Here is a 20,115-nt window from a genome sequence, read left to right on the forward strand (position 1 = left end):
TCAAGCTTAGAATTTCAAATACAGTTTAAAAAACATTGAACACTTCTATTATAATCACTGACTTCTCTTCACTGATTTCTTTCTCAAATTGGAAAAAAATATATACTCAAGCAGTAGAATCTGCTGTGTCTAAATCTACTGTCTGAAAATCTGCTCAAAACTCTGAAAGTAGTCATAGAAAAAATGCTCATACTTCTCTTCATAAGAAAGAAGAGAAGAAAATGCAAAAAGAGAAAAATGTTCAAATCTCTAGAAATAGAAGACTTATTCTCTAAGTCTTAAATAGAGAGATTCTGCAGAAGAACAAGCTGAACTCAAATCTCAGTTTCAAAATTAGAAATGAAATTAATCAGCAGTTTTTTTCTCAGTTATTATATGATATTAAAGTTTAAAAATTAGTTAAAGCTTCAATTGAGTTATCTTTCTTTGAAAACTCTATCATTCTAACTACAATACCTGAATTCAGTGTGAAATTGCTTATTGAAAATAAGAATATCTGAAAATCATCATTAGAATCTCTGTTAAATACAACAATTCTATCTGAGAAAGATGAAAAGTGAGACAAATTCATTCTTTATAATATTTCAGTTGAAATTTTTGACTGTGAGAAAGAAATACTACTTCTTAAAAATAAGTTAAAGAAATACAATTCTATTCAACTGAGAAAGAAGCCTGTATAACTGAATTCAATTAAATTCAGATAAATCAGAATAAATGTCTCTGTTCTAGTTTATATAAAGACACTTGAACAATTAAAAATCTCTTAAGTGAGAGTGACAGATTTGAAAATGAGAGTTCATGAATACAAAGACTCAAGAATGAATCTCAAAACACAAACACAGTATTCAAACTGTCAAAGATATGAATACTTTCTAATCTCTTATTTCAGAGATATAACATGTGAGTTCTATGCTAAAGATCACAAAACTAGTAAGTATAAATGTGAAATATGCTCAAAAAGAGATGAAATATATCAATATACTCTGCTTAAATGCTTCAACTGTAAAGAAAAGCATGCATCTAGTTTAAAAGAATGCACATTTGCTTCAAGAATTCAAAAGAATTGAAGAAAAGAAGAGGCTCAAAGTCAATCTAAAACTGAAGATAACAGTTAAGTCAGTAAATCTACAACTGCAAGCTCAAAGAGAAGAAACTCTTAATTATCTAAAGTCTCAAACTCAAGCTTTTCAGCTAAATATAAACAGAATTTGAATTCTCAAACATCTGTTAAGATTAGAGAATTGAGAAATGACTCTGTTAATAAACTAGAAAGAATGTAAGCAGTTGAAATTCCTGCTTTTTAAAACAGTTATAATCTACTATCAGATGATAGTAATTAGATTCTGCTCTATTTCTACTATCTTTTAGTATGAATATGTAACAAAAACAACAAAAGAAGTTTAAAAATTCTTTAAAAATCACATTTATTTGAAACAATGTGAATAGAAAGTCAAATTACATTCATTCTTGTCTTCAGATTGCATTTGAATAAAAAGTTGACTTTGTACTTTATCAAGAACCAAACTTTGATACTGAGCAAAAGTATATCATTTTCCATTCAAGCTATTACTGCTTTTTACCTGAAAAATCTGAGATAAAATCAAGAGTAGTTACTTACAGAAAAAAAAGATCAAGATATTAATTTAATCTGACATTTGATGTCATATCTGACTTCAATATTCTAGTGAGTGATATTACAGATAAAGAGAATGAGTTTGAAATCATTCAACTCATAAATATCTATAATGAAAAGTCATTGAAAGTAAACAACAATTTCTGAATAATTGATAGAGAATTTTTGAATATAATTCTCTTACAAAACTCTATTATTGTAGAAGACTTCAATGCATATCATCTCTGATAAAATTCAGAATGAAGAAGAGTAGTAAGAGCAGATAAACTGATTGAATAAACTTTTGAGTATTGAATAGATTTAGTTAACAAGTCTGATTAATAAACATTCTGTAGAAAAGATATGAAACAGAAATCTATTACAGATCTAACTTTTATATTATAAAATCAAATTGAAAAAAGACTTATAAACTGATTTATTGATTTAAATGAGACCTCAGAATCAGGTCATGAGATCATTCAATTTAATATTGAACTGAGTTAAAAATAAATGAGTGAAAATCCTCTTCTCTCTAATCAGTATAACTTTGAAAAAGCTGATTGAAAAGCAGTTGACAAAAGTATAAAATAGCTGAAATCTGAAAAGCAGAGTGAGCTCTATTGAAATCAGAGTCAAGATATCTTAAATAAAATACTTGAGAATGAAATAAAGCTGATTACATTCATTCTTCTAACAAGTATTAGAGAAAATATTTCAAAGAAAAAGTCTTCTAAGTATTTCAAATCTTGATGAAATGAGAATATCACTTCTGAAAGAGAATAATTAGTTACTGCTAAGAGAGATTGAAGAAACAACTTAATATCTGATAAAGAGTTCAAAACTATGTGAAATGAATATTTCTCAGATATTAAAAGAGCTAAAACAGACTGCTGAAACAGATTTCTTAAAGAAGTATAAGAAAAAGAAGTTTTTAAAGCCTTCAACTATACTTAAATAAGAAGTGTAGCAAAGCTTTCAACATTAGAATATGAATTTCAGAATGAATTATATACAGTAAACTCTTCTAAGAAAAAGTGATAAGTCTTTATAACAATTCTCTTTTAAAACTCATTACATTTAGAAGAGAAGAATATGGCACTTCATAAATATATTGATAAAAATAACTGGAAATCATCTGAGCTTACACAAGATAAACTAGAGATAGCTATTTTCTCAAGGTCAATTAAAACTGCTGCAGGGCCTGATTCAATCAATCACTTGATTATTCAAAACACATATTTCTACTTGAAGAATGAATATTTTGAGCTCTTTTTCAATCTCTTAAAAAATAATTATTATTCTGAATGCTGAAGAGAAGCTACTCAAGTAATTCTTATAAAATCTAATAGAAAAGACTCAATTTCTAAGTAATATAGAGTAATATCTTTATTAAACTATTTGAGAAAAATTCTAGAAAAGATAATAGCTACTAGATTATTCTTTATAAGCTCTATTAGTAATTCTCTTCTATTTAATGAATAAATGAGAGATAGAAAATAATATTCTGTAATTAACACTGTTCTTTCAGTTGTTCATGATAGTTAAATAGCAAAGTATGAAGACCTGGTCTCAACTGCAGTTTTTATTGATATAAAAAATATATTTGATCATGTTTCAAAGTCTAAGATAATTCAAACTTTGAAGATATTAAAACTATCACTTTCTCTAATAAAATGAGTAAACTGTTTTATGTCTAAAAGAGTCATACAACTATTCTTTGATGAAATAAAATAAGATAAGACTGAGATAAAAATAGAAGTACTGTAAGAATTTTCAATCTCATCAGTTCTATTTACAATATACACTGCATATCTATTCAAGAATAGAGAGATGAAAATAGTAAGATCTTCAAGTTATATAGATGATATTGATCTAGTCTACAGTTTAAAAACAAGCAAAGAGAATTTAGAAGTGATTGAGAAAGTAGTAAAGAAAATTTTTATTAGAGCAGATATCAATATAATTCAATTTGATATGAATAAAACTGAGTTAATTCACTTTTTTTCAAGATTCAATGAGAAAAACCTAAGTCTAACTCTTTTGAATAAAGAGATTAAACTCAGTTTTATTATTATTATTATTTTTATTTCATTATACTCATATGCAAGCGGAGCTTATGATGAGTCCTTGCATGATGTTAAATACAGGTCAAGTGTTGGTTATACAGGAGGAAATACAGGTGTTGAGACCACGCCAAGATAACAAGAACATAGGAAAATACAAAGGAGTGACAATTAGATACATGCGATAATAACTTCCCAGCCCAGGAACATAGAGCGATTCATTAACGCGATTTGCACACCTCTGTATTTATTAGGAACCTGAGGTGCTTGAGTTCTGGATTTGGTGTATCCCGTGCGGGTTTCAAACCCACGCGCCTTGGTTTCCCACATCAAGGCGCTACCGGGTGGCCGCATTAACCATTCAGCCACCGGGGCGATTAAACTCAGTTTGAATGTCAGATGACTAGAAGTATGATTAAACTCTAAGTTAAATTTTAAATATTATATTTAACAAAGAATCATCAAGACAGAGAGACTACTGAATAGTGTAATCAGACTATTAAGTACTGAGAGAGATCTATTCTTTCAGACTATGAGACAATTATACATAGTCTGTATCATCTCAGTAGCTGATTATGAAGTTCAAGTTTGATGAAATAATTAAGATAATTTCACTAAACTCTTTCAAAGTTTGTAAAACAGAGCTTTGAGAAGAATTCTGAGAGTATTCTAATCATCTTCTATTAAAGCAATGAAAATTGAAGCTTCAATTTCATCTTCTACTATTCAATTTGAAAAGACTTGCATGAACTATACTCTGGGAGTCATGAAGATGAGCTTAAATTATATAATCAGAGAAAGAGTCTCTTCTTTATTTTCATTAATTAACTCAGAAAATGAACTGAATTGAAATAGATTTCTTGATTAAAATGAGAACAGTGCTTCAAATAAAATGCTCTCTCAACTGTATAGACTATATTCACTGATTAAAAATCAATTTTCATTATTAAATATTGAGAAAATTGATCATGAGAAGATATCTCTCTGAAGAGAAAAGCTGAAATCTCTCATAGACTCATAAATAAGTGAACTATCTAAAGAGAGAGAATATAACCAGCATTTGAAGAAGATCTCTATAATCAATATAAAAGACTCTATTCTGGTTTTCTCAGATGACTTAAAAAATGAGAGTTTGAACAGATTAGATGCAGGTATTGTTTATACTAAAGATAATATCAATTTCATCTCAGATTTCTGAAACTTAGGCTGTGAATCTGAAGTATTTAATGCTGAACTATTTATGATAGCAAAAGCTTTCAAACTTGTTAAGATAAAATCTGATAAAAGAGGAAATATCTTGAAAGAGATATGAATATTCTCTGATAGTCAAGCTGCTTTGAAAAGACTTAAAATTAGTCAGATTCATAATGATTAAATGAATCTTGAACTGATTTTAAATTCTGTTATAAAGATTTAAAAGAAAAGATTATTAAAACTGATAATTCATCTACACTGAGTTTCTGCTTATATGAATATTCAAGCCAATGAATTAGCTGATTCAGCAGTAAAAAAGGGTTCAGAATTAAGCAGATCTAGTCAAAAATTAGTGTTCTGATCATTTATAAAGAGAAAGATAAAAGAATCTTGTTTAAAGAAGTGAAATAAAAGCTGATGGAAATAAAAGAAGAGTATACATTATTCAAGATTTGAGACAAAACCTAAGTGAAAATCTTGTTTAATTAAATGTAAAAAGAAAATATTCTCATCTATAATTCAGCTGAAACTAGAATATGGTTATTTCAAATCTTATATACAAAGATTTGATGATAGATTTGATACAACAGAATGCTCATTCTGCAATGCAAATGAAAATCCTGAGTATATTGTAATGCATTATGCATTATATAATAGTCTCAGAGCCAGATTGAAAGAGAAGTATAATTTAAATCAATTAAATATAAGGTTTTTACTCTCAACTGAGACAGGAATTAAATATCTAATAGACTTTCTATCAGAAACTCAAACAGCTACAAGAAAACAGCTGAATTCAGAAATATCTGAATATGAAGAGATGGAAATTGATTAGATATAGTCTGTTAAAACAGCTATACACTATCTTTTAATACTTTTGATTTGTTATTGTTGACTGTTACGGCCATTGCGGTTAGCGATCCCACTAGATCACGTGACTCATCACTATATTATGTTCTTGTAGATAGATCTATCAATACAACCTTCAACTATTCTACAGATTATAGCTCAGATGGCACATTTTTCTTTTTAAAATATTGTATCAACATTTTTAACATGAATAGTTCACCTTTTTTGAAAAGACTCTCACTCTTTATTAGAGATATTTCATTTTCCCTGAATCTGTCAGTCAGCAGATTCACATACTTTATATTTTTGAAAAAGCATGTTTCTCATTGTGAAGAATATCACTTTTTTTTTTACATATCTAGAAGAAGCAGAGTCACCTTGATATGAGTGATACACCTTTTACTTCAGAGTTCAGCTCAAGGCCCAGAACCACACACTTCACTAGATAACTTATTGATAGAATGATCACTCATTATAAGAAGGCTTCTGACTTGCAAGATGAGACTGAGATCAGTTTTCACCAGAGTATGAAATTTGATGATGAGATAATGAAGAAACTTCAGAACAAAGAAAAGCAGAGTCAACATTTATCTGTAGAATCTATTCATTTCAACTCATTAAATTCTTCACTATCTCTCATCTCTGAAATGCTAATTTTTAATGATGATCTGAATCAACCTATCTATTACACTGCAGGCAATCTTATAGATCTTATGCAGATGATGCTATAGAATTAAATAACTGTGACTGAAACCACTCAACATCTCACTACATCTGTCTCTGTACAAAGAGATACTATGGGAGATGAGTTAGAGAAATATCAGAAGGAAGTCAAATATGCACTAGACATTAAATTAGTGACCACATTTGATGACTCTAATTATGAAGTCTGATGTGTTGATATGTTGACTGATGTGAAAGTTATTGATGAAACTGACATTCTATTGAGAACTTAATAAGAATTCCCTTTTACATGTCATATCAATTCTGAGAAGTGGAAGATCTGTTCCAAGTCTCTATATAGATGTATACTATCAAGTCTTGTTGAAAATGTTTGAATCACTATTGAAACCTTGAAAGCTGACAATACTGCAGCTCAGTGAAACAAGATCAATATTGAATATGTGATATCACTGAGTGAAGAATGAGTTAATGTCTTCAAGAAATTGACAAAATTAAAAGTCAAGAATAGTGACTATCTTACTTTTCAGAGACAGTTCTGCTATCTTGATACCTGTCACAAGGAGCTCTGTCAGAGCATTGAAGATGTATATTATGATCTTTTCCTTAACAATCTGCAAGATTATCAAAGACTGTGTATCAAGACATGTTTGAATGAGTTTTTCTTCACTGACTAAGAACTCATTGTCAACATTGATATTGATGATTTAATGAAGTAACTGAGCAATTGTACATTCAAGAAGATCATCACTGAATAGAAAAAGCAGTCTCAGACTGATTCTGTGACTGTGAAAAAGAACAAGAACAAGAACAAAGATAAGAATAAAAGCACAACTGTATGAAAGTGCACTCACTGCAGAAGACATGAACATACTATTAACAGGTGTTTCATCTTACACTCTGATAAAAAGAAAAAGAAGATGAATAAGAAGAATGATGATAAGAAGAAAGAGAAGAAGAATGACTTAATAAGTTCTCAATCAGCAGCAAATACAGCAATTATGAAGATTGAGTTCTATTTCTCTTTCACAGTCACTAGAAAATCATCCTCTAGATCTTGATATTTGAACACATATGTAAGTCTGAATATGATGAGTGAGCTTCATTCTTTTTCAAACATCAAACCTTTTAATAATAACATCTCTGTTAATTCTGTGACTGAGGGAACTGAGCTTGTTAAGAAGATTGAGACTGTCACCTTGAAGATTGAGAGTGATGATGTTAACTTGCAGAATGTTCACTATATTTCTAATATTACAGTTAACCTGCTCTTATTTGCAAAGCTTGAAGATCAGAGATTCTGATTTACATTATCTTTCACTATTCCCTCATTTTTCATTTGCAGAGCTCTGAATGATGTCATTTTTCATGCAGTTCAGACTGCTTAGAACAACATATATAAGATTGATAAACAGAAGTTTAATGAGAATCTCAATCATCTGAACAAGACAGTGAAGTATATCACAATATCTCATGAGTATGATTTTGACTGAAAAGTTGATTTTTCTGTAACTGCTGTTACTACTGTTAATAATGTTGATTCTGCAGATGTGAAAACACAGATATTAAAGATATCAAAGACTCTTTTGAATTGACACTATGATCTTGATCACATTCATGCTGATGCTATAATTGCTATGATCAAGAATTCTCATACTGAAGTCATAATTAAAGATTCTAAGATCAAGTTCTTCTGCAAAGAATGTGTCAAGACAGGTATGATATAAGATTATTTAAAAATACTGATGTCTAGATCTATTCAACTCATTGAGAAGGTTCATATTAATCTTACAGATGATAAATGTACATTGAAAGATCTCTCTGATCACTTCTTAGAGTCTCATCAGAGAACTAAATACTGAATACTTATCATCTGTGATGCAACTCACTATTGTTGAGTATATTTTTTAAGATTCAAGAATGAGACTGTTTAATACTTTGAGTTATGGCTCAGATTCATAAATAATCTCAGATATACAGTTCCTGCTTTTCTACAGACTGATATTGATAATGTTTTCTAATTCACACATATGCACACAGTCATGAATTCATATGATATCAAATGAGAATCAATGACATCGCATTCCTCACACCAGAATAGCATTTCTGAATATGAAATTCACACTATTATATGACAGATTAGAGCTGCTCTTTTAAAAGATACTCTTTCTAAGAAGTTCTGAACAGATGTTCTAGAGACAGTGATTGTAATAATCAATAATACTCTCACATCTACAGTTCTTTATAACTTGAAATTTTGACTCTCTACTGCAGACACTTCTGTGATTTCAAGTACATATAAGATTTCTTAATATGCACTTACAAATACCCTGCTGAATATGAGGTATTTTTGCTGATTGAGTACAGATGTTTTTATTCACTTACATGAATGTCAGAAGCCTGTGAATAAGCTTTCTTTATATGTCAATTTCTATTGTATCATTGAATTCAGTGACACATCAATATATCATCTATGACATTTTGAATCTGATAAGATTATTGTTAGTAGTGATGTGAGATTTCTGATCATCAAAAAATTGAAACTGATTGTTATATCTGTGACATTCATTAACTATACTAGTGAACCAGAATCTGATATTCATCTGATTGATGATGAAGATGCTTCTGATATTGATAATCTGAATTCTACATGATTGCAGCCTGTGAAATCACTGACTACTTATACTTTAAACTCTGTTACAGGTAATCTTCTGAGGTTCTATAAGAATATCACATCTCAGTCAGAGAGAATAGAAGATTATTGAAAGAAGTTCATGTAATATAAGATTACTGATCTGAAGAGATGCAATATATGAAGTTTGATCTCTAGATCTGATATGCTGAGAGATGAACTGATTACTCTGAGCTGTTGAGTGTTTCTTGAGAAAGATAGGCCTGCGGACCTGAATGCTGATTCTGATAATATTCTTAGAAAATCATGTTAAGTGATTTATAATAACTGACTTAAGAAGAATTCTAGAGAAGAGATCTATGCTTCTGTTATCACTGATACTATCAATTGTATTCTTTTTGTAATAGCAGCACTACACAGTTGAACACTCTGTTAAGTGAATATAGTGATGATATATCTGTATAAGCATCTCACTAAGAAGGTCTATATGAGACAACTCACTGAATTTGAGACAGATTCACTGAAAATGCTTGTCTGTGCAGTTGAGAGTAGTTTATATAATCTGAACTCTGCAGTGAAGCTCTGATATGATTACTTGATAATTCTGCTAAGTGATCTTGAATTTACAGCCAGTGCCTATGATTCAGCACTCTGATATTATACATTCAGATGTCACCTCTATATAATGATCTATGTTGATAATCTTAATATCATATCTGAAGTTTCTGAGAATGCTGATTGACTAGTCAGTATACTAAGTAAGAAATTGAAAGTCATGAATCTACACCAGCTAATCAAGTATTTGAGTATGAAAGTCAATTATTCAGACAAAGGAATTGATTTGATATATTATCAATATATTAAATATCTTATTGAAGATTTCTATCTTGATGATACAGCTGTTATTAAAATATCAATGGAGAATGAATTCTGCATTAATGATTTCTCTATATCAGAGAAAGTGACTGATTTCACAATTTAATAATATTAACATAGTATGAATTGCTTGTAATATCTTGCAGTTAAAACATGTTCTGATATCACTTATACTGTCTTGCTACTTACTCAATGAAACATTGATTCAATATCTTAATATTGAAAGATTCTATTACATATTATATGTTATTTGAAAGAGATCATGAATCTGAGTATTTTCTATGAATGCAGTCTGTATAAGAGATCTGTTTCTACTGATTCTTTTATTCTCTCTAATTTCTCTGATAATTTCTACCTACTCTTCAGCTACTCAGATTCTGATTGAGCTGATCTCTTGAATGGTGATAGGAAATCAACATTCAGCTATGTTTTTAAGCTTGCAAATAGCCTGATTTCATGATATTTGATAAAGTAACCTTGTGTATCTCTGAGTTTCAATGAGACTGAATATATGACTCTTAGTGAGATGGTCCGCGAAGCAACATGAATTCAGAATCTCATGATTAAGCTTGGCTTCATTACTACATCTCTGATACAGATTCTTGCTGATAATAAGATTGTCATAGATCTCATAAAGATGACAGTCATTACAGTCTGAAGCAAGCATATTGACACACATTTCCAGGTTTCATATTGACAGTTGAATCAGAGAGTCATTGATTTAGAATATGTTCTCACTGCTCAGATAACAGCAGATGAACTCATTAAATCTCTAGACACTGTGACATTTGTGTGATTCATGATTTTGCTAGGTCTTACAGATGAAAAGTTGAGAATGTTTAATTTTACATTTGTATTTAGTTTTGACAGACTATCTTGATGGTTTGAGTGTTTTTGTATGTAATTCTTGTTATCTTGAGAGAGAGTGTTGACTGTTACAGTCATTGCGGGTACTGATCTCACTAGATCATGTGACTCACCACTATATTATGTTCTTGTAGATAGACTGACCCTGTGACCGTGTCTGGGACCAGGATCAAACTTTACAGTTGTCACATTGCCTAAAAGCATTACTTCTGATCATGATTTGTATTCATCACATTGATTTCAAATCATGTTATTTCAAATATTAAAGATCTCAGATTCACTTTTCAAATAAAAATCTAGTCTTAGATAAAGAATATGTTTGAATTCTTAGTCACATTTTCATTCTGATCTCATTATTGAAAAAAGCATTAAATAACATTATGAAATCATTTCTCACTTATATAATATCATAACATAGTACTCATTTGTTAAAAATTTAACAGAGAGTATTATTAAATATTATTACTTTTCTGAACACAGATTATAATTAATATTATTTTAATTAAAAAAAAAATATAAAATACAAAAAAAAACAAAAAAAATAAAAAATAAAACAACAACAAGAAAAAATCACAATAAAAAAAAAATGAGAAAGAAAAAAAGAAGAGAAAGAAAAAATAAGAAAAAAAGAAAAAGAAAGAAAAAAAAAAGAAAAGAAAAAGAAAAAAATAAAAAATAAAAATAAAAAAAATCAAGGTTACAGAGCTGCAGCACTCTCAAAATACTCACTTCTCAGAGTCTTTACACTGTTTATTATCAACTGTGTATCTCTCACAGTGAGAGTAACACAGCTGTAATAAGTTATTATCTTAATATTATCTAACAAATAATCAGTATATATCTGTATAAATATGAATAATTAGAAAATATACACTTAAAAAGTGTGGTCAGAGTAGACTCTGCTGTCACTTGAATAACATCAAGAACAGAATACTGAAATTAATAATTCTTGTCATTGATTTCACAGACAAGGCATGTGAAGATGATCTTAAGAACTATAAGATTTTCTGACTTCTGATAAAAATGAATCTCACAGAGAGACTCTATTTTCATCATATCAGAGACTGAGTATTATTAAAAAGTATTACTTCAATACACATGCACTTACTGCAGTGATTCATTCTCTGTGCATATGACTGAGAGTTGCAGCTTTCTCACACTGCACAGCTCTCTCTGAAATGCTGCCACTGGTTTGCAACTCACACAGTCTCTCAGTTCAGTACATGCTGTGTATATACAGCTCTGCATGCTAGAACTGTATTGATCATTATAACCTGATGTGGTACTTACTTTTCACAGGCCATGTTTCATTTGATTGAGGGGAAGAGAGGACATGACTGCTGTTTTATTTGACAGAAGATGAATAATTGAATCTGTAGAAGATAATTTGATTTCTTCTGCATTTGAAATTTAATTAGTCTATACTCTTTAATTTGAGGGTTTCTGAGAGTGTTTTAATAGTTTTCATATCAGCTTGGAATTAGTGATTGATTGAAGAAGAGAAAAGAGCGAAGAAAGAAATGAGAATAACTTATGTTTATAATATGAAAACAGAGAATTGCTGTAATCATTTGTTCTAGCAACAAAGATCTGTTTTCTGCATGTATTTCTGATACAGATTATATGATAACTGTATATAAAGAATATCAACAGTGCAGGTATTGAATGAAGATGATGTTACTATACAACATTGTAGCTGTTTCTGTGCATCTCTGAAAGCTGTCAATATTTTATTTGAGTCTCTTTATATTTGATAAGTGAGTAATATATTTCAATGTACTCTCTCTTTCATTATCATCATCATCATTATTATTATTACTATTATTACTATCATCATCATTATTATCATCATCACTATTATTATTATTATCATTATTATATCATTTCTGACTGCCTCTTCTGCCTTCATCTCTCTTCAACACTCACTGAAATTAATTATATCATCTCTCTTTAAATATTTTGCAGTTCTGCAGACCATCAAGACATGTGAGCACTGTCACAGATTAGTGAAAGAGAAGAAGAAGACATTTAAGTGAGAGAAGACAGATTATAAGACATATTATAATGCCTTGAAGAGGCTTTATAAGAGAGTAGAATGATAATAATTTTAAGTAACACTTCTGATAGATTTAGACTGAACTAAGTATAGAAATAATACAGATAACATCACTTATGAGAGATTGAAGAAGAAGATAGTGAAGAGTCTCATACAGCAGTGATAAGATCAGAAGAAGTCTCAAGAATAATTTGAGATTAAGATGAAAAGAGAGAGAGAGAAGAAGAGTGTTACTGTAAATAAGCAGTATCAGAAGAAGATTGAGAAAGTATTGAAGTAAGAGATAAAAAAGTTAAAACTGATAAGTTTTTTATTTATTGAGAGATAATAATTTTTGATAATACTTCTGTTCTCTAATTGATTAGCAGAAGCTGACAGAGAAGAAGAGAATTAAGATCTTGTTCAGGTCTCAAATGCACTTCATAATTCAGAATATTGAGAAGACAGCTCTGCTCTCTGAGCATGTCAATCTGCTTACTGCTGAGATGAAACCTGAGACAGCAGACCAGAAAATGCAGGATTTTGAAGTGCAGGTTGACCTGGCTGAGAGAGAGCAGCAGAAATCCTTCTCTGAGAAGATAGTGAAGAGAGATTTTGAGGTGATTATTATCTCAGATGAGAAGGAGAAGAAGAAGAAGAAGAATGAGAAGTGAATTATAAAGAATGATAAGAAGAATAAGAAAGAGAAAAAAGATAATAAGTAGAAAAAGTTTTTTTCTTTTTATATTAGTTAGTTATAAGTTCATAATTATTACTAATTGAAATTAATTTTGAGTTTTCAAAAATTATTGTACAAGTTGTAACGTGACTCATCACTCAATGAACTCATTCACTCAATGAACTTCAAAAAGCACTCTATAGAGCTGTTAATTTTCAATCATAGCACAACAATGCAATAAGATATTAATATTATTTATTAAAGATTAAAACTATATGCAGAATACATTATATAAATATATATGATTAATTCAGAGAACAGTTGCTTGGCCTAATAATTCACCTGAAATGTGAAACTCATGGTTTTGAAATGATTGAATCGGATCGCAGTGTAGAAGATGTCAGAGAAGGAATATCATTTGATTTCATCAGAGAGACCTGTATGTGATACTTATTACTGCTTTCAGAAGATTGTATAGAGCTTCTACAATGTTTTGAGCTCACTGTTGATCTTCTTATAGACCTCTTTGTGATCTCTGTGAACATCTGCTTTACTAACTGTGCTTCATGACATTTAGCAGCATGTTCTTTCTTCTCTTTTTACAGTTGAAGCTTCTGTTCATCTCACTGTTGTTTCTCTATAAGACATTTAGCTGCAGCTGCAGCTTTGACCTTCTCACAATATTAAGCAGCTTCTAATTATTGCTTCTCACATTGTTTCTTTCACTTCATGAGCTCTATCTGCTTTTGCTTATGAAGAATCACTTGTTGAAGCTTCATATCCTTCTTGTGTGTCTGATTATTGATTTTTGCAGCTTTGTTAGCATCTGCTTGCTCTCTCACAGTCTGCACCTTGATGAGAGAAAAGAATTGAGTAAGTGAGGGATTTGATGAATTAAGTAATTTCATACATTTACTCTGTTTGCATCATTTTCTCTCATTATTTAGAGCAGTCTGAAGATTTCTATTCTCTATTAAGGGAATCTCTCTGTTCAGAGCAATATTCTTCTCAGCATGGAGAATTTTTTTAATATCAACTGAAAGTCAGTGATGACATTGATTTGCCTGCTTTATCAGGTCTTGCAAAGCTTGTATAGATGTAGATATACACTGCTGAAGCAGTTCTGGGGGTGTAAGTGAACATGATTGAATCTTTTCAAGAATGCGGGTAGAATCTATAGAATGTATGCCAGTGACTATGAAGACAGATTTGATATTTTCTGCAGTTGTACTGATTTCCCATGCAGCATGAAATAATCATCAAAAATCTCACTTTGTGATCTGAATAAAGTCATAGTCAGAATATGTATAGAAATCTAGTTGATCTGAATATGTCTTTGCAAGTAAGTCAAATATTTCAACATCTAGTAGCTGTAAACAGTGTGTAGAGTGAGAAGAAAGAATAGCAAGTAAAATTCAATTCTGATCTGTGTAATCAATGAATATCATATTTATATGAGATGAATGATCATCTAATATAAGGAGACAGTAATGATTTCTTGCTTTTTACTTTGTATAAGAATCAAACACCTGTTTCAGCCAGATTAATTCATATTCATCATTACTTCATTCATTTTCTGAAGCAGTAAAGTATGTCTGATTCTTTTTAGAATCAAAATCTTCAAGTCATGTATCTTGCATATCTCTTGATTCCTCGCGGTAAATAAGTGCAGATGGAATTGTAGTTTCATCTGTATAAATATTAGTAAGCAGAGAAATGAATTCTCTACTGTCATTCTGCACTGCTTCAATTGTATGCTTTCATTTGAGAGCTTCTATAGAAATGATTCACTTGAGAGTACAAAGAAGACCAAGAAGAAAGCCTTTTTCATCAAAATTGTAGATGTTCTGAGATAGAATATTATACTGCTTGATCTTCTTCTGCAACTATTCAATAAAAGTTAGTAAAAAGCTCATGAAATTGCATATGAAAAGAAGCAAAAAAACTGCAATTACAAGAATAAAGAATTGTTCAAAATAGTAGCTATTATTCATCTGTTTTCTCTTTTGATTCAGAGCACAAAGATAGATGCTCTTGATCTTTGTTTTATACTGCTCACAAAAGTGAGACACTCAGTTGATTTCTACTTGTGTCTTAGTGATCTCAAATACAAAGTTACACAGTATTTGAGATGTCACAGGGAAGCTGTGATTGAATAACTGATTAATATGAAATAGAAGATGTTGTTCTTCAGTATTTGTGAGATTCTGACAGTAAGTTGATGTTGTCTCTGTTCTGAAGACCTGTTGATCTTTGAACCGCTGCATCAAGATAATATGATTGATTCCGAATTCATTTACAACCGCAGCATATTTAGAAATCAATTGTTGATTCAATTGAGTGATTGCTTGCTTTATAATCGCTTTGTTGAGTGGCATGATGAGTGGTTAAAGTGCAAGAGTTGCAGAGATTCATGGAAAAAATAGCAGTTCATTGAGTGAATGAGTTCACTGAGTGGTGAGTCACATTAATCAAGTCAGAAATAATATATATATATATATATATTTAACTATCATGATTCACAAATCACTATAATGTATAAGTATCAACATTTTTTCAATATTGATATTCACAATATTAATATATTTTTAATGATATTATCTAATAACACAATTTGATAACACTCTCTTTCACAATATTAATATATTTCAAGAAATATGACAGAGATTAATCAAGATTATTTATTTACTTTTATACATTAATGATATTCAATCTGAGTTAGTACTAAAATTATAACTAAGCTAAGAAACAAGATTATTTTCTCTTATATTCATTCTTCTTACACATATCAGTGATCAGTTATTAAAAATAAATTATTATCTTTCTTAAATTATTATCATGTCTTCTGAATTCACTTCTTTCACTTCTTTTACTTTTATTGAAGATTCACAAACTCTTCAAGAAATCACTGTGAATCACAAAGTCTATGTTGTTTACAATTCAATACAGAATACTCTCTTTCAATCATAATAAATGATCACTTCATTCTTCACATCTGATTCCAGGTCACAAAATTTATGAAAAACTCAACATAAATACTGAGATGAACTATGAAATAATTATCAACAGATTGTATTGTAGATTACTGAAGAGTCATCTCTCTGCTACAATCACTGTAACTTCATTCAGAAACATCTATCATGAACTGATCATGACTCTGAAGAAATTTCCTGATATCTGAAGTTATCAGAATGCAGAGAATAAAAGAAAAATAATCAGAAAATTACTACTGAGCTGATAAATTGCTCTATCAGATAATGATTTTTAATAATACTAACTTTCTAATTTGAAGAAAATCATGTGAAAATAATCATATATCAGTACTCTGATTTCATAACTCTCATCTGATAACTTCTGTGAATAATTACTTTGTATATATATATGTCTGAATCTTTCTCTTCAATCAATTAAAAACCCTGAATTCTGAACACTTCTTCAAATACTTAATTCAAATCTTCATATTTCATATTAATTCTGTCTTCAGTTCAATCTCAAGATATACTACAAAGTTAATATACAATATCTAGAATCAGAGTTGAAGAATCATTAAAAAGTGTCTCTCACAGTGAATGCATAAACTAGTATGAATAATCTTGTATTTATGAGAGTTATATGTTATTACATTGATGAGAACTGAACTTATCAAGAGACATTAATTGAATTTGAATCATTGATCAGTAGTCATACTGAGAATTATATAACAGAGATATTAATGACTGTGATTAAAAATGACTATTAAAATATTAGTCTCAGTCTTCTTATAATTACAACTGATAATACTGTGAATAACTACACTATGATGAAGAGCTTGAAGTAAAAATTGACTTTGTATTTCTAAAATAATAAACAAGGTCATATTCTCTGCATTGCTCATGTGATTAAACTTGTGATGTAAATACTGATAAAGAATCTTAACATCAAGATAAAGAATAATGAGATGGCTGATTCTTGAGATGAGAATGAGATGAAAGTGATTACTCAAGTAACTTTTACATTTACTTTGCAAAAGATAATGTTTTTTAACAACACTTTTTAATATTACTTTTTAATAATACTTTTTAATAACACTACTGTTAATTTTGAATAGATTGACTAATAATTTAAATATCACAGATTCAAAACATTGCTAATATAATTTATACCTTCTCTAAACAATAATAATAATTTCATGATATTTAATAAACAAATAAATCAGTTACAGCACTGAATATGATACAGAATATTAGAACACAGTGAAGTTCAATATATAAGATAACTGTTCAGACTCTTTAATTGTATCAGACAATTGATCATTGAGTGCAACACTCTGATCAGAAAAAGATTCAGATATTGAAACTTTCTAATATGAAGTGAACTCAGTTGAAATATGTGATTAATTTACTGTTTCAGTTTTATAAGACAATAAAGACAGTCTCAATCACTTATATATCAATGCTGCAGTCAGTTTAATAAGTATATAACAGTTTATTTACTTATCTTGAGAAGCTGTTAAATCACTCAAAAAGAAATTCAGTCTGAGATAATGCTATAGCACAGACTATTATTACTGTAAGAGATAAACTAGTATATTATTACAGCAAAACTGAATAATCTTTTGCAGAGTACTATACTGTAGCAGCTCTACTAGATCTCTCTTATTAAGTTAATATCTACACTTCTTAAGATTGAACAGAGAAGAAATAAGACTTATATATCAAATTAGTCTGAGACTACTACTATGCTATCTATCAGAGATTTGAACAAGCAGATGTTCAAGATATGAAGACAGTGAAATACAATTCTCTAGTAAGTAATAATCTTTGATAACACTTCATATTATATAGAACTATAATACTCACTTTGAAACAGAACTTACATATATTGATTATAACTGAAAATCAGACAAAACTATATACTTGTAAAACTGAATTTGATCACTATCTTCAAGATAATTCAATAGATTTACATGCTAAATCAATTCTAGAGTTATGAAAAATTGTTGAGAGTACATATTCAACTGTTACACTGATGACACATGATATTCTGATAATTTCATTGACAGAAGTGAGAATGAAGTGAAAGTTCAACTCAAGTCAAGATATTTATCACTATCACTGAGAACAATTACAAGAAGAAACAATCAAGAAACTCATTATTATAAAACATAGAATTATCAGACAGTTTAATACCTCTGATCACAGTATATCAGAGAAGTGTAGTTTTCATGAGAAAGTGAAGAATACACTTGTATAAGAATGTATTTAGTTGTTTCATGAGTGTTATCAATAATCATTATCAAATTCTGATTATATAAGCAATCATTAAAAAAACTGAATGAGACTGATTTTAATCTTCAGTCTCAGTCTTATTCTGATTTTAAAAGAATGATCATCTTTCATAGTTTATTCTGAGAAATTACTTCTATTTCACTGTTCTTGAATTAAATCTGGTCATTTTTCATGCCATTTCTCTCAGAAATAGTTCATTTTCAGATTTTTTTGAGGCTTGGTCCTGGTGAGACTCACGCCAAGAAATGTATGAGACCAGATCAAATGAGATTAAATGTGAAATTCATGGTCTCACTGACCAGTCTACTTGTAGATAGATCTATTAATACAATCTTCAACTATTCTACAGTTATAGTCTCTCTTTACTTTACTTTTTCTTTTTTTTTTTATTCTTTTTTTTTTTATTCTTTTCTATCTATCTATTTAATGTATCTATCTTTAAGACTATGTTCTCTTTTCTTTTGTCATGATATTATCAAATGATTTCAAAGTATCAGAAGGTGTTAAAATACTGCAATTTGTAAATAGTTTTTGTATTCTGAGCTGGAATTTTCTGATTTTGCATATCTGAAATTGATAAATGTATAATAGTTAACTGTATAGATATAGGAAACACTCTGAGAACTAAAAGTTCTCAGGTAGATGTCATAGTCTCTGACTGTATACATCTATAATTGAAGAATAATAACAATAATAACTCTCTCTTTATTATCTAAGTGAAAACACTTCACAGATGAATAAAGATACTTATAGTTTATAAGAATAAAAGCTGTTATAAAAAAAGAGAAAAGAAGATGAGATTTTATAGATAGATTTGAGATATTTATACTACTTTAGAGAGATTTATTTATATTATAAATAATTCTATAAAATAGTTAGAATACTTTAGTAAATAAAAAGTGATTATAAATTACAGATCTGAACCTTTCTATATAACTACAAAGAGTGATTATGAACTGTAGATATCTTAATTCTATAATTTTATAAAGTTAGTAAAATAATGAAAAATTTCTTATAACTCTATAGTATTAAAGAATGATAATTTATAAGAATAAATAAAAGATTAACTTATAAATACTTCTCTTTAATAAGAGTAATTTTATAGAAAGTGATTTATCTATAAGATAAATCTATTTAACAGCTATATAAGAATCTTATGAAAAAATAATTAAAGATTAACTGAAACTCTTTAAATTAAAAGATATAGAATAAATCTGTATAATAATTATATAAGAATTTTATAAAAATAATTAAAAGTTAACTGAAACTCTTCTATATAAAAGATGTAAGATAAATCTATATAATAGTTAGAGAAAGATCTATAAATTATAAAGAATCTTATAAAATAAGAAACTGAGTAATA

At 29.0% G+C, this 20,115-nt stretch overlaps 1 protein-coding gene and 1 pseudogene across 2 annotated transcripts; one reads left to right on the plus strand and one right to left on the minus strand.

Moving 5' to 3' along the window:
* Window positions 1-3,961: 3,961 nt before the first annotated feature.
* BDBG_16331 lies at window positions 3,962-4,050 on the minus strand (annotated as a pseudogene). Its single transcript has one exon. The product of its transcript is annotated as a tRNA-OTHER (tRNA).
* Window positions 4,051-13,240: 9,190 nt separating this feature from the next.
* On the plus strand, window positions 13,241-13,480 carry BDBG_01253 (uncharacterized protein; the record flags this gene model as incomplete). Its single annotated transcript, XM_031720263.1, has 1 exon — window positions 13,241-13,480. The coding sequence occupies one exon, from the start codon at window positions 13,241-13,243 to the stop codon at window positions 13,478-13,480; it is 240 nt and encodes a 79-aa protein (XP_031576360.1).
* Between the last annotated feature and the right edge of the window lie 6,635 nt (window positions 13,481-20,115).

Source organism: Blastomyces gilchristii, assembly GCF_000003855.2.
Source record: "Blastomyces gilchristii SLH14081 genomic scaffold supercont1.2, whole genome shotgun sequence".
Classification (NCBI taxonomy): domain Eukaryota; kingdom Fungi; phylum Ascomycota; class Eurotiomycetes; order Onygenales; family Ajellomycetaceae; genus Blastomyces; species Blastomyces gilchristii.